At 39.0% G+C, this 16,499-nt stretch overlaps 1 protein-coding gene across 9 annotated transcripts in view; it reads left to right on the forward strand.

The window, feature by feature from the left end:
* MRTFA (myocardin related transcription factor A) overlaps positions 1-16,499 on the forward strand; it is a 196,509-nt gene that overhangs the window by 136,293 nt on the left and 43,717 nt on the right. For all 9 annotated transcript variants that reach the window (XM_087448888.1, XM_087448889.1, XM_087448890.1 and 6 more), the window contains one exon: positions 15,436-15,501. In XM_087448888.1, the coding sequence (XP_087305014.1) occupies positions 15,495-15,501 (7 nt within the window). In that variant the 5' untranslated portion in view covers positions 15,436-15,494. The remainder of the gene's footprint in view (positions 1-15,435; positions 15,502-16,499) is intronic.

The raw sequence follows: 16,499 nt of genomic DNA on the forward strand, positions 1-16,499 counted from the left end.
TTAGGTAAAGAATGTACTCTGTTAAAGCCTGCACAGGGGCTGGCCCCGTGGCGTAGTGGATCAGTGCACGCGCTCCACTGCTGACGGCCCAGGTTCGGATCCCGGGTGCACACCGACACACCGCTTGTCAGGCCATGCTGTGGCAGTGTCCCACATAAAGTGGAGGAAGATGGGCACGGATGTTAGCTCAGGGCCAGTCTTCTTCAGCAAAAAGAGGAGGATTGGCATGGATGTTAGCTCAGGGCCGATCTTCCTCACACTCACACACAAAAAAAGCCTGCACACTGAGGAGTGATTATAGTCACAATAATTTGGTTAACATATATCCTGTCCTTTGATATTATGCAACCTTAAAATGGACTGTATGTGAGATATATGTTTGTGTGTATAAACTATATATATCTATAGTTTAAACTCATTTTTAGTCTCCTTTCTAGTGGATTTATGTATTTTTGTATATCCTCTACTCTTCTTATTACAAACTTAAAATATTCAGAATGAGCCAATTATTGTGAGGGTTTTGGACTCATTATAGAAAGCTATGTTCAGATACAGTTACTTAGCCAAAACTGGTGTAGTTTGGAAATATGCATGAGCATATTTTCCTGCCAGGTTTGTGGGTTAGAAAAGAAGCAAGTCATTCTAGAAGAGGGTGGTGTAGTGGTTGCTTTTTGTTGAGAACAATCATCAGCCTGCAGCCTTCTCGAGTAAATCATTGGATGCATCAAATTTTCAGCTGAAGTTCATGCAATCTTGCAGTTACCAAACCCTCTTGCCAAAGAGAGTTGCAGTCATAATATCTGCAATCGAATCATTTCCTGTTCAGGCTTGCAGGTGGGGGAACTGTCTGAAACTGCAGTCCAGTAAGATTGATTAGAAAGAAAATGCCAAGGTGGGAGAGGCCTTGATGATGTTAAATGACAGTCTAGCAAGTGTGAGGGTGGAGAAGGTACCCCAGGATTCTGAGACTAACCAGACTTTAAAGCATAGGCCAGGATGTGCAAGCCCACTCCCATGAGGTGATCTGAATAAAGCTTCTCTAGGACATTCAGATATGTGCTGAACACACTCGGGCAATGGGCCAGGCAGATGGCACATTCCTGCACCAACCTTCGGAGGCCTGCCAGGTTACCAAGCTAGCATTGGAGGCGTGGCTGTGCTCTGGCACGAACAGCCCCGAGAGCCTGCATTTCATCCAGCATTTGGTCCTTGCCAGTTGAGGGGATGCCTTGGGGGACTGGGTTGGTGTCTGACTCCACTTAGGGGTTGGCACATATTCTCATACCCCTTGCCCCTACCCCTTCTTGGAGCTGATTTTTACTGTCAGCACAACCCAGAACTAACTCACATCCTCTAAGTGATTCCTCCAGCCTGGGGATGACCCAGGGTTAGCCTTTGAGATGCCACAACTCCCCTCCCTTCTCACCTCTAGCCGTCTTCACTGACCCACATTTCTAAGTTTGACTAAACCTTCCATCTGAGAATAGGTGGGAGCTAGGCAAGTTAGGCTGCAGTCACCTGTCCCTTCACTTGCTTCAGTGCGTCCCTTTGGCTGTGTAAAGGGAATTTGGGTGTGATACACTCCTTACACTTCACCTTATCCCTTTCCCCCTTTCCTGTTGCCCTTTTGATTTTTTTAATCTGATACTGAGCCTCTCCTCCCCCCACTCACACACCAGTGGAGTCTCCTAAGCTATTTCTGTCGTTTTAATGATCGCCAGCTGTTGCTGTGTAGTTCTGGCTGTTTTCAGGCCCGGGAGAGGCAGAAGAGCCAGAGAAAGAGGGGTCTTGCGTGTGTGTCAAACAAGTCTAATGGATTTTTCTGAAACAACTAGGATGAGACTTCTTAGGGAGGGATGTTAATACTGGGATGATTTGAAAGTGTAGAAGGAGGGGAACTACAAGCTAGTATGTGGGACATTTTAAAACTAAGCATTCTGCTGGTAGGTGTGGCACCCTCTGCGTCACTCAATATTATGCTAGGAAAATGTGGTGTGTAGTAACTGGGTAATTGTTTGGTCACTTTGCATTCTACTTCATTTTAGCTTTGGAGCCAGAATGTCCCCTCCACCCATGGTGTGTGTTGAAGGAGCCAAACATCTAAAGAAAAAGGAGGATTCTGTGATAGGAAAATATATGGAAATCATTCCTGAAGTGGCCAGAATAGGCATTGATTTCAGTCCTGCTTTAACTTAATGCAGGTTTGTTTCGTAAAATTTTGTGCAAAACCTGCATAATGAAATGTTCCACTTGCAAATTTGACCACATAAACTTCAGGAAATACAAAGTTGCTGTTCTTCTAACAATATGAACTCCCTTATGGTTCCATATACATTTACTTTTAAGATGTCTGTACTAAACCTGGGCAATGGGGAATGGGAAAACCCTACTGGAGTTAAATGGGCATCCATATTGTACTAGACTGGCTTTTCTTTTACGTATTCCATCTTGAGAATTTTTTAGCTAATAGGCTTGTATCTTTCACACCTCATTTGCTGCATGACGTTTAATTTGATGGATTTCATTCTTCTACAGAGACGAAAAATTTTGCTGTAGCCTATTTTAAAATATTCCTTTAATTTTTTGAGGTAAGTAGATAAAATTTTACATCACCTAAGATTTAAGGCTGAGAAATTATTGTTTTCTTCTTAAATACTCATAGAGAACTTTACGCATAAACATTTGAAAACTTTCAGATTGTGTTTGTGTGTGTGTATGTTTAATCCATTTGGCCAAATTTCTAATTTCTAATCACCTCTCTGCTCCCTAATCCTTCCCCTAGAAAAAAATTTTTTTTCATGTAAAAAGTTATTTTAATCAGAATTTACCTGTTTGTTTTTTTCTCAAAATGTCAGTTAAATGAAATGTCATTAATTACTACAAACACTGAAAGTTAATTTCAAAAATATCAAGAAGCTTAATAGGAAAGGCCTATCAGGAGAGTCTGAAATACATTAATTTATTTATTTTAGTGTGTGTGTGTGAGGAAGATCAGCCCTGAGCTAACATCCATGCCAATCCTCCTCTTCTTGCTGAGGAAGACTGGCCCTGAGCTAACATCTGTGCCCATCTTTCTCCACTTTATGTGGGACGCCGCCACAGCATGACCTGACAAGCAGTGTGTCGGTGCACGCCCGGGATCCGAACCTGGGCCGCCAGCAGCAGAGCTCGCATACTTAACTGCTACGCCACGGGGCCGGCGCTCTGAAATACTTTAATAGAATAAAACAAACTTTGCAAGTATTTACAGAATTTACACGAGGATATAGGCCTCCGTCATTATTTCAGTCATGATTGTTCTACTGTGCTGTATATTTTTCAAGTCCATATTATAAAGATATTGAAAGAATAGTACTGTAATATAGTTTTAAGGGAAAATGTTTTCTCTCTGGCTTACTGTGAAATAACTACCCTGTTCCAAGTTTTGAATCTGCTCACCTGTCACCTATCCTCAACAAAGCTGGATGCAATGTCAGCACGAGTAGTACAAGCAGGAAGCAGCCAGTGAGATTTGAGGCTGCCCGCGTTTTCTGGGTGAACGTGCAGAACTAATGCAGCAGGGAGACTGCTGTTCCTGGTGCCTTTAACTTTGGAAGGGATTGTTCAGATGGCCCTGCCAGTCTAAAGGGAAGCACATTCCTAATTTATCTCCACCCCATTCAGACGGCTGGTGCCGGTGCACGTTATGCTCAGATCTTAGGTGATGGAGTTGTTTGAGCATTGCCTTGTGGATCCTCGGGAAAGAGACTGATGACATTGAAGTAGTTGGCAGTTTGAGATCTGTCTGCTGCAATTAGAGAAGGAGACTACTTCAAGGGGGAAGATGAGCAACTACCCAAAATGAAATGGTGAACCCCAGATTTTTGAGGATATGGGAAAGAGTTTGATTTCTTTACTTAGTTATTTCTGTATAATTATTAATATTTTTGCTATGACTTTGTCGTTAAATGTGATGTAGTAGAAAAAGCACAGACTTTGGTATCAGGCCAACCCGTGTTTGAACTCTGGCTCTACCTCTTACTAGCTGTGCAAACAGTTACTTACCTTTTTTGAACCTCTGTTTCTTCATCTATAAAATAGAGGTAAACATCCCTCAAATGGCTGTAGAGGATGAATGAGTCACTGTAGTGGGACTTCCAGCCCAGTGACTGCATAATGTAGTTAAGCATTAGATTCTGCATGTCTTATATCTTAGTTTCCTTCTCAAGACAAGTCTTTTCTCACCTCAGTCCCTTTGCACTTGCTTTTTCTGCTGCCTGGAACACTCTTTCTCCACATCTTTTCATGATTTATCATATTATTTAGGTTTCTGTGAAAGAGTCATCTATCTCCTCACAAGGGCCTTCCCTGTGTACTCTGGAATTACCACCCCTAGTCACTCTCTGTTCTCTTATTCCACTGCATTTTTCTTTACATAATGTACCACTGGAAATTATATATATAACTTACTGATTATGTTTCCACCACTGGAAGATACGCTCTGTGAGGGCAGGGACCTCATCTATCCATTTTACTGCTGTATCACCTAGCACAGTGCCTAGCATATAATAGGTGCACAATATTCAATAAGTGAATGAATGAACCCAGAACCTCCCTAGTACCAGGAAGAACCCCTGGAAGGATGCAGGAAGGAAGTCGTACCAGGAAGCGGGTGCCCTTGGCCTTTTCAATGTGGATGTTTCTGGACTGAGAGCCAAGTGGGACGTAGGCCCGTGAAGTTCTCTTGTATCCTTCCAGCCTGCCTCCTGTCTCTGGGAGGAGCCCCTTTGAATGACCTTTACACGTGACCACTGTTATCCTGTTAGAGTCTCTTTTCCTTTTGGGATTTGAATATAAGAAGCCTTTTCAGATTCTAGAATTCTGAAATGTTCTATACTGTTCACTGAAATCACCTGGATTTTCCCCTGGTTAGTAAGTATATATAGATCATTTTTTTCCAGCCACATCACACAGATAGCACTATTAATATAGTGTCATTTTTAAACATAGGGAGCTGATGCCTTTTATGAAATAAGAAAAGCACAACATACAATATGGTTAAGGGCTCAGGCTGTAAATTGAGATGAAGCTGGGTTCCCATTTCTGCTCTACTGTTTACTTGCACTCTGACCTTGGGCAAGTTGCTTCATGTCTCTGATGCTCAATTTCTTCATCTACAAAATAGTATAATAATAGTATCTTTCACATAGCTTTGTTTTGAGAATTAAATAAGATGATGCGTGCATAAGCATTATTACACAATACAGAGACCTTTTATTTTGCATATTTTGGTGGCTCAAGTTAGGTATTTGTAAGCTTATTCTTTGTAAATTATTAGGTTAGACGTTTAAGTAGCCCAGGTTTACCAACCCAGGAAGATACCTCATCTCTGCCTGTATCCCTGATGGTATTCAGATTAATAGAAGACATTTATCATTTTTTGGTATTATTTCTGATTTATAAAGCAGATTCAGAGATAATTTAACTCATTTCCACACTATATACAGAAATGGAAGAAAAATTTATGGAATTATGAAAGAGTTGAATGATTGAGCCTATTAATAAAACTTAATCAGATTTGAAATCTCATTATAGATGGTTTTTAGGATGTGTAATTTTTTTTTTTGCTGATGTGTAATTTTTTTTTTTGCTGAGGAAGATTAGCCCTGAGCTAACATCTGTGCCAGTCTGCCTCTATTTTGTATGTGGGTCGCCGCCACAGTGTGGCTGATGAGTGGTGTAGGTCCTCACCTGGGATCCAAGCCCATAAAGCTGGGCCACCCTAGTGGAGCGTGCTGAACTTAACCACTAGCCACACGGCTGGCCCCTAGAATGTGTAATTTTAAGCAGGATGAAGGATTCCTCTCTTCAGTATTACATTATGGTTCATTGTATTTGTTTATGCTACAAATCATTTTATAATTTCCATTTATTAGAAGGTTCATTATTATTTGTTCTACATAATTAATTAATCATTTATAGGAATTAATCAGTAATTTCTTTCTGTCCAAGAGATGGTAGCATTTTAGTTTGAAAAACCTAACGCTTGATATGTTTAGTAATTGATTCATAAATCTTTCTGAAGGGAAAGTCAAATGCATGGGTTTTTTTGAATAAACTTTTTATTTTGGAATAATTTTAGACTTACAAAAAAGCCACAGATAATACAGAGAGTTCCCACAGTCCCTTCACCCAGTTGCCCCTAATGTTAGCCTCTTTCATAACTGTGGTACGTTTGTCAAAACTAAGAGATTAACACTGGTACACTACTAAGTAAACTCCAAACTTTATTTGGATTTCATCTGTTTTCCCACTGATGTTCTTTTTCTGTTCCAGGATCCAACCCAGAATACCACACTGCATTTAGCCATATGATTTTTAGATGGTGGATCAGTAGGATCCCAGAGAGAATTTACTTTTCTTGCCTCCACTTCCTCTTTTTTGTCTTAACTCTGGATCTGAATTTCTGCAGGTCTTTCCTTCTCTGGCAACAGATAAGACCTTTTTGGGTCTTTTGACCATTGTTTCCGTATTGACAGCTTAGAATTTCAGGAGCATGCTTTGAACACTCACAGTATATTTAATTTCATTAATGAATGGGTACCAATTCTTCTGCCTTTCTCTGAATCTTACTCTTGATACATAGCAGGAAACAGAGCCTGCTTCCTCACTGACTATATGCTCCAGAACAGCCTTTCAAAAGGAAACAGTTCGGGCCGGCCCCATGGCTTAGCGGTTAAGTGCGTGCGCTCCGCTGCTGGCGGCCCCGGTTCGGATCCCGGGCGCGCACCGACGCACCGCTTCTCTGGCCATGCTGAGGCCACATCCCACATACAGCAACTAGAAGGATGTGCAGCTATGACATACAACTATCTACTGGGGCTTTGGGGGGAAAAAATAAATAAATAAAATTAAAAAAAAAAAAAGGAAACAGTTTCCTTTCCTTCCCTTTCTTTCCCTCCCCTTCCTCTTTTCCTTCCCTCCCCTCCCCTCCCCCAGAACAACCACCCCCCTTCACTCTCCCTCAGAACAACTTGGGATATGATTTTAAATAAGGATGTTTTGATATAAAGCCCTTTACTTTGCAAAATAAAGCATCTCGTTGGAGGTGTGGTACCAGATTACTAGCAGTTCTTATTCTTGTCCTAGAGAAAAGCTATCTGATTGTAAAGGCCTCTAGTGACATATTTATATTCTGTATTATAGTTTTACAAAGCATTTTTCACATACCTTTTTTTTTTTTTTGAGCCTCACAGGGCAGGGATTATTTTTGCAAATTGTATGACAGTGAGAAAATCGAGGCTAAAAGAAGTTAAGTGACTTGATTAGGTAGCAACAGAGCCAGGACTGGAACTCGTGTCTTCTAATTCTCTGATGTTCTTTGGTCTCCCCTTAAAGGTCAATTCTGTAAGTGTATTGTATTCACTTGGAACTTATAGTCATATAACCAACCCAATATGTAATGCTTGTCCCTTTCCCCAGAAATCATAGTTAGGTTGACAGTAAACTCTTTCTGGTTAAGGGTAGGGCTAATTATAGAATACATTGGGCTTTTAAAATGCTATTGTTTATATTAAAAGCACAAGCCAGAAATACATTTTTGGTGCAGTGTACACTGTGTCATTCAGCCTGATTTTCCAAGTTGAAGGAAGAAAATTAATCATGAAAAGACTAGAGAAACTGAGAGTTTAGAAAGCTTGAGGAAATTATATATAAGAAGCAGGAGAAGAAAAAAATTCCACGGATGCTGTAGGACAGGGTAGGGATTGAGAAGCAGAAACAGGAGGGGCATTGGAAAGGAGTAAGAGAACTCTCCTCTCTTTTACATCTTTCTAGTCACTATCAGGAAAGACTTGTGGGAGATTACAATAAATAGGGGCCCAGAGGACTATTGCTTTTTGGGAATGATATCAGGAAATTACTTGAAACTTGAGTACAAACTGATCACGAGGATAGAATATTTTTAAGGCCCAGTTTATATGTTCAGTAGTCCTATCCCACATAGAAAGGATCTTGTTTCTCTTTCTTTGTGATTTCCAATGTCGAGTAGTATCACCTTTGCACTGCCACAGAACCTAAACAATACATAGCTATTAGAATTTTTATTGTTTTTAAGAAACCAGCGTTTCTTTTTATTGTGTATGCACATGTGTGTATAAGACCAGATGACTTTGTGTTTGGCAGGGACCCTTAGTAGTAGGGCATGTGTGCTAGCTGAAGTTGCATTTTCCTGTGACTTTTTAAGTAATAATCTATATTACAGAGATCAGTGTCTTTCTTATAGCATTGTAATTACTCATTTTGAGTCTCTTTTTCCCAGTAGACTTAAGAATTCCTTGAGGATAAGAACCCACGTCTTATTCACATATGTATCTCTAGCACCCAGTTCTGGCTTTAAGAGTACAAAAGATGTTTGACTGCATGAACTGGGTAATGGGAACAGTCAGACCGCTTAGTTGGGATATGGTGTTTGAGTATGTTCTCTTTGAAAATACTTTTCTCTCTTATAAGTACTTATTTCATGTTTGTTTCCCCCAGGGAAGTGTAAACTCTGCTGAAGGCAGCGACTCTGTCTGGTCACTGCTGTATCCCCAGCAGCTAGCAAAGTGTCTGGCATCTATAGTAGACTCTCATATTTCTTGAATGAATGCCTAAGAAAGTCTTGACAAGGAACTAAGGAAGAGCTGAATAAGGCATGAATATGAGGTGAATAGATGTGCTGACCAACTAGTACGTGAACCCTGGAACAACTAAGCAAATAAGCAAAGTGAATAAGTGAAACTGTGTGCCTTAACTTACTTATTTTAATACAGTTTACCCTGAGGTCTCTGTTTTTCAGGGAGTTTTAATATCTTAAATAATTGTAAAGTAGTAAAGAGGAAATGTGAAAAGTTAGTTATGACAGAAACTGTGGATTTCAGGGTCTGATCTCTGTCATATCCTTTATTTTTTTCTTGTAAAACGTTAATCACAACTCGTACTTATTTGTATGTGGTTTGATGTCTGTTTCCCCTCTGGACTGAAAGCTTCACATGAGCAGAGACCAGAGGTTTATCCAGCACCTAGCACAGGTCCTGGCACATAGTAGTTGTTTAGTAAATATTTGTTAGATGAATGGATGAGAGAATGAATGGAGGAGAACTCTCTTCCTACCCCAACTCCTAATCCCTATTTTGATGGTTATGCTGTAAAGTGACCCAGGCAGCAGAACATGAGGAATACCCTCTTCTGGGGACACCCTTCACCTTCTTTTTGAAAAAATTAATTTTTTAATTGAGATATAATTGACATGTAACACCCTTCACCTACTTTTAATCATACATTCTAAGAATGAAACTAATGAGCGTTCAGAGAACAGCCTTTAGTTCTAAGTGATAGGCAATGTGGTTTATAATTTGGGTATCACTAAATGATTTTTTAGGCATATGGGGTAAACTGGGGTATAAAATACACCAATAAAATAGGTATAATTCAAAGGTGAATATTCTGCAAAGATGAATATTCTAATTATTAGCATGCTAAGCTTCACGTAAGGCTAAAACCCACTCTGTTCCTTTTCTCATCTTTCCAGTGAAACGTATTCTCCAGTTAGAAGCTAGAGGTAGTGGTGTCTATTGCTGAATTGAATTGTATTTGCTTATTTATTCTGGAACTGGTACCTGAAGGTTAATGAGGGGAAAAAATGTACCAATTATTAGGAGATCAGGTTTTGGGAATTTATAGAAGGAACAGAATTTATAGTAAGAATGTACTATCTGAAATTACTTTTCACAAATAATATTTATTAAATACATGTGCTAGGTTGTATATAAAAGAGAACTTGGAAGATGATGCTTCATGTCACATGCGTTAGATTTGGATAGAAAACTTAGAGAAGTGAGTCTGGAGATACCAGATTTTATCTCTTTATTGGGTTGTTCTTTAGCCATTTTTTCCCCTTGACAAACCTTCAGTGGTAAATGATAAGTGATTTTTGTTGAAGAAGTGTGTTAGAAAATGAAAGTTCTCTACTGTTACAAACTTTTTAACAAATTTAAAACAAAAATTTTAACTTAAAAAGATTGAACCATTGTTCAGTACACATCAAAATATAATGTGCTTTAAAGCAGGGAGCATCAAAAGAAAAACCATTATTTTCTGATTAATTAAATCTGCTTAGTACTATTACTTGACATGATCTATAATTGACATCACAAATGTGGATGGAACATGTTGAATTTCTAATATAAAGTGAATGTAAGTTAGGCCAAACTAGCATTAAATGGGACAACAGTTCTTAACCCAGCATTACATTGGAATTATCTGGCAAGCTTTTGAAAAGCGCTGATGCCCAGGCCCCACTCTAGGCCAATTAAAAACCTTCTCGGATGATTTTATTTGTGAAGTAATGGTTGAGAATCACTGGAATGAGGGAAACAATACAAGGATAAAGATGCAGAAGATTTGGTTCCAGTCCTGGCTTCTATTTTCTAGTGTTTTGTTGAGGACTTTTGCGTCTGTATTCATAAGGGATATTGGTCTATAGTTGTGTTGTGATGTCTTTCTTTGGCTCTGGTATCAGAGTAATGCTGGCCTCACAGAATGAGTTGGGAAGTGTTCCCTCCTCTGTTTTCTGGAAGAGTTTGTGAAGAATTGGTATTAATTCTTCTCTTAAATGTTTGGTAAAATTTACCCCTGAAGCCATCTCGCCCTGGGTTTTTCTTTGTAGGAAGATTTTTAATTACTAAGTCAATCTCTTTACTTGTTATAGATCTGTCTGAGTTTTCTGTTTATTTTGGAGCCATTTGTAACATAGACAGACTGAAAAGCTGTGGCCAAATTCACTGTCATTTGATTAGGTTTGATTTAAAGTTTTATATTGAAATTTAAAGAAATGAGAAAAAGACTTGTCAGTGTTCTTGAGTTAGGACTGAATTAATGGAATTGTCCCTGCAGTCAGAATCTTCTTAAAAGAGGTCTTACTGAGCAAAGGATGATGCGGAGGGAGGGTTTTTGTTCTTTCGCTGTCATTCCCATATTAACCCCCTTCCTATTTTTTCTACTTCCCTCATAATTTCGTTGCTGTATTCTAGAAGCCTTTGTGGGATCAATAATGAGTAAATATGAATAAGGTAGGAACAACCTACCAAGCGGCACATCTCCCTTTCCAGTGAAATCCAGGACTACCGACCAGTGGAACTGCAGAGCCGGGCTTGAGAACACACCACTTAGGTCTATCTCTATACTACAGTCCTGATTGACCCAATTGTTTGATGTTTCCAGTTCTTGGGCATTACCCCTTGAATGCCATCAGCATACTTCCTCTGGTCTTACAGGGCAGAAATATGTGCAGTTCACTCTTTTGCTTTTATTTCCCAAATACTAGCCAGTTATTCAAATAGCAGTTGATCCACCTTTGTTTGAAACAGGTGGAAAACTTGATTATTCCATGGGGAGTGGAGAACCTAGGGTTCCCTACTTTATGGTTCCGTTTCTTTTCTTTTTATTCCAGTCCTTTTCTGGCAAGCAGCTCAGATGATTCACCATCCATCAGCTTTAAAGACATCTGTTCAGCTATATATAGGCTGCTCCCACAGACCCATTTCGAAACAAATTTAAAATATATTCAATTTGTGAAATTCAATAACAGTGAAGGCATAAAGACTCATGCTTGTACACAAATTGTTATTTTTGTTTAGTTCTTACTGACTTGGGGAGTGGAGAGAAAATCTAAATGGTGATATAGAATGAAATAGATTTCATCAGATTCCTACTCTTTTGAATCTCCTTGGTCTAGCATTGTCTGTGAATATAATCATTTGAACTAGTGTCAGATATTTCTTGGTGAGGGTGGATGTGCATTAAATGTATGGCCTCTGATATATACTCCTGATTTGGGTATCTTCTGCAATGAATACAGAACATATGGCTCTTATGGCATTTACTGAAAGTGAGTTATTAAATGATTTCTTCTAAAATGAATAATTCCAAAGGTCTGGAAACATAAAGGCATTTTATTTAGAGTGTTTAGAATTAAGAGGAATTAAGATAGACTAAGGAAAGGGAAAATCCATATAAATACCCATTTCTTTGTAGTTGCAAGTCTTAGAAGAAGGATCATTGTATATATACATAGCCAAACAGATACATTTCAAAATAAAATAAAGTGTAGGTTGACTACTATAATTCTGAGTTTATTGCTTAGGTCTTTTCTTTTTTTGTCCTTATAAACATTGTTAGAGTTAGCAGGAGAGGGCTATGCAATGTATAAAACAATACATACCTACAATCAAGTTGTAGCAATACCCAAGATAATACCGATGCAGGGTAAATTCTATTATTTGAATGGGGAACTTGGTCAGATTTCAGATAAGCGTGTTTGGAGTTAACTGCTGAGAGGGACAAGATGGAATTTGCGGATAACTGAACTTTAATTTCATTTAGTTTTAGAGATGGAAAAGGTTTTATTAGATAAACCTTCCTCTTTGAACTAGAGCTGTTAAAAAAAAAAAGCTAAATAGGCCTTTACTGTGCTCTCCATAAAAAACTTGAATCATAGGCTTAAATTTTTGCTTTCATGAAGCAAGAAATTTTTCAGTCAAGAAGTTTGCATAATATCCCTTATGCCCCTATCTGTATATGGTTTATTTAGGAGAGCTGCTGATTGATCTTTCAAAATTATTCTTGGGTAATAGCCATAGTTTTCATTAGTTATTGTTTCTTTGAAATGTTCAGACTTATTGAATTGCATTTAGATTTCTCTATTCTCTGAAATCAAATTAATTTGTTATATTTAATCATTTTCTAATAGCTCATCTTACAGTGGGCCTTAGAAACACCATTAAAGATGACGAATATTTGCCCTTTTTTCCCCTCTTACTTTATTCTGCCTGGCCCTCATCTTTTTTCCCTCCAAGGAGACATATGGAATGGTATTAAGTGCCCACACTTTAGTGTCACAGAGACTTGGGTGTGAATCCTCATTCCAGCACTTTTGAGCTATATGACCTAAGGCAAAATTTTAAAGGTCTCATCCTTAGTACATCTGTAAAATGGAGATGATAATTGTACCATCCTCACAGGACTTTTTTTTTTTTTTTTTTTTAAGTAAGTTAAAAGCATGTCAGCCACTTAACAAAGGGCATGACACATCATAGCAACACTCAGTGACTCCTATTATTATTTGTATTTTATTGTTATTATAATTATTATTATGCTGATCTATGGTTATAATTTATTCTGAAATCAAGTTCCTAGATTAATTTAAATTTATTTTACTGAAGTTGGTTACCCAAACTCCTTTGACCCTGGCCTGAACCATCCATTTTCCTCAGCCCCTTTGTCTGTCTCACCAGAGAATGAACCAGGGTGATCACATTCCATACCTTTTATCTCAGCAGCACAGGCTTCCAGAAGACCCTGGAGAAGCAGAGAATTAAGGAGCCCAGCTTCTGGAATCAGAATGCTTGGGTTCAAATCCTGCTAACCTCTTATTAGTGGGGTAACCTTAGGTAAATTACTTAATCTCTCTGGGCTTCATTTTCCATACCTGTAAAATAGGATTAATAATGCCTATTTTAGGCATTATTTTCTCTCCATGGGGGTCTTATAAAGATTAAATGAGTTAAAACATGAGAGACAGAACAGTGTCTGGCACAGAGCACATGTTCTATAAATGTTAGCTACTAGTGTGGCTGTTGCTGTTTTTATCTATTTTATTCTGCAAGCTTTTGTTATTAACAGTGTTAATTTGTTTAAAAAAAATAGTGAGAACCTCCTGATTAGATTTCTCAGATTGTATGTATTATCATTTTAAGATGCAATTCAATTCAAGAAACAATTATTAAATGCCTCCTGTGTATTAAGTGCTATGAGGGAGCATGTATTAATAAGGTATATTCCCTGCCCTCCAGGAGTTTATAAACTGGTAGGAGAGGTAAGATATATTCAAGGGGTAACTATTACCCCTTGAAGGGCAAAATATTACTATACTTTTTATAACATAAAAGGTAGCTCACAGGAGGGAAGCCTAGAGTAATTCTGAATGATGGGGAGTGAGCCGGGAAGGTCAGCTGAAGAGGGTAGGCATTTCCAGGTGTAGTGAATAAAGAGCTGGGCAAGTACATGGTACTTGAGGAAGAGTAATGGGACAGCCTTGATCGGAGTGACTTAGAATGGGAGAGACACAGGACAAGTAAGGACACAGCCAGTGAGCTATCACTGCAACATGGGACAATGTGGTGTGGTAAACTTGATGAGAGAGGAGTGTGAGGAGGTGGAGGAGTTGAAGTTGGCTCAAAAATTTTAATATTAGTACTTGGGGGGATAGTGATAGCATTAAAGAAATAAAAAGGATGGGAAGTGGGTTAGGTTTTTGGGAGAAAGACAGCTTCTACTTTGGACCTGCTGAATTTGAAATGTAGTCTGGAGTCTAGTTATGGTTCTGCCATTCTTGGAGGCCTTCTTAAAAACTGCTCTGTCAATTGGAAAGGATAGATATTACGATAATATGATTCCTAATAGATGCAGGTCCCCCTCAGATGTGACTTGCAGGGACCTTATAATTGAAGACTTATTATGTAAGGGACTTTCCTTGGCCATTGGGATCTTCTTAACCCTCCTTCTCTGAACATTTTCTCACTTAGGCTCTGAATGCAGGCTGTGCCATCGTCATTCTGCATGGTGTGCAGTGGTAATACCCTGTAGGTTTCATTGGTATTTGAAATAGAGATAATTGACTTTTAACTTAAAAAAAAAAATCCCTATTGAGTTGTTTCATTAAGTGGTGTTGCCAGAGTGGAAACAGGAGAAACACCTATCACCCTCCCCTAGCCCGGATGTGCTTTGAATCATCTAGCCTGGTTGTTTCACCTCAACAGAGAAAGGCTGTGAAGTGAAGAGGAAGAGGAAGAAAAGAGTTAGATAAATGGTAGACTATTTTCTGATCTAGAGAAATGCATTGCTTGGTGAAAATAAGTATAATTTTTAGATAACAAAAGAAAAGATTTCACAAATAACTAGTACTTCCTGATCTATATGAATACTGTATCCTTCATTATACTTACGGTGGTAAACATTGGCTACCAGAAGAAAGTGTAGAACATCTAGAAAGCTTTTTCTGCTGCGTGGTGGTCCTCATTATATTTTCTTTGAGTTAAGAATTTGTGTTTTTTTTAGTTTTTGGAGGAGGACGCAGTGTTGTAGGAGGTTTTGAGCAAGAGGCAAGACTTTAGTACTTTGTGGATTGTTATCGCCCTGCAAGACCCTTCGCAACTTCCTCTCGCCGCCCACAGCAGAATACGGAAACCCTGCCGTATCAGGCCACTTCTGCAATTACAGACAGTCACAATTAAAGGGGATCCATCTTTCACACTACTCCCTTCTATTTTGAGGCTTTCTTTGCTTTTGAAAATGTGTCTTTTGTGGTGGAATGCCCGACTGAGCCTTCATCTCTCCTCTCTTTTTGCTGCCTTGCAGTGCTGCAGTTGAAGCTCCAGCAGCGCCGGACGCGGGAAGAACTGGTGAGCCAAGGGATCATGCCGCGTAAGTACCACTCCTTCTCTTTCAGCATTTGGTAGAGTTGCTTTTAGGACATGGTTGTGTGTACCCAGCATGCCACGGGAAGCATCTACCGGAAAACGAGGGCAGCAGGTTTCATTTTTCAGTCTTTTCTTGTACTTTTCCAAGTTCAGGGACTCTCAATTACTACTAGTTAAGATAACTGCACTAATTGATCAAGTTCAGTGAAACAGACAGCATTAAGTTTAACAGTGCCATTGAATCATCCTTAGCTTTTGAGTTGTACCTTTAAGAGAGTTTCTACGCCCTGTTACACTTCCCTTTATAGGAGGAGCAGATCTTGAGCTGGGGTATTGTGAGGAAGAACCCACTTCTTGCATATATTTGCCTTAGTGTTCAGGTTCTTGGAAAGAGAAAATCCTTTTTTACCTGGTATTTTGAATCAACTACATTTTTATTTGGAGTGAGATCCTCAGATACCCTAAGGCTGGCATGGGTGTGAATGTGCTTGAATGGAGTCCTTGATCGGGTTAGTGCAGAGCTGGGCTTAGTGGGTGCAGAACTGCATGCATCTCTTGGGGAGATATGAAACCAGCCTCGGAATCTGTTAGAAGTAAGAAAATTTGCTTTTAATACCAACAGCGTTATAAACTGAGTGGAAGCTGGAGCCAGCAAGGTTTTGCTCTTTTTGACATTTCTTTTTAAGTCATCAGCAGAGAGCTTAGGCTCTCCCTCTTGTTTCGTTTCTCTTTGTGTGTTATCACTGCTTGCTACACCCTAATGAATTAAAAATAAAAAGTTATATAACATATATGTTGTATGTCATACAGAATATTGTCATACAACAGCTTCTAGCTTCATAGTGGGAGAACCGATGTTTTTTTACCTTAACCCAATGCCTGCTGACCCACTGCCACTGTATTTTCCTAATGCTTATTCACTCATTCATTCAAAATATTTGAGTGCCTAATATGTACCTGTTGATACAGCAAGATAAATCCAGTTCCTGCTCTCAGGAGTTT

The sequence above is a fragment of the Ceratotherium simum genome, chromosome 25 (assembly GCF_057802395.1).
Source record: "Ceratotherium simum simum isolate JZ-2026a chromosome 25, ASM5780239v1, whole genome shotgun sequence".
NCBI classification, from domain to species: domain Eukaryota; kingdom Metazoa; phylum Chordata; class Mammalia; order Perissodactyla; family Rhinocerotidae; genus Ceratotherium; species Ceratotherium simum.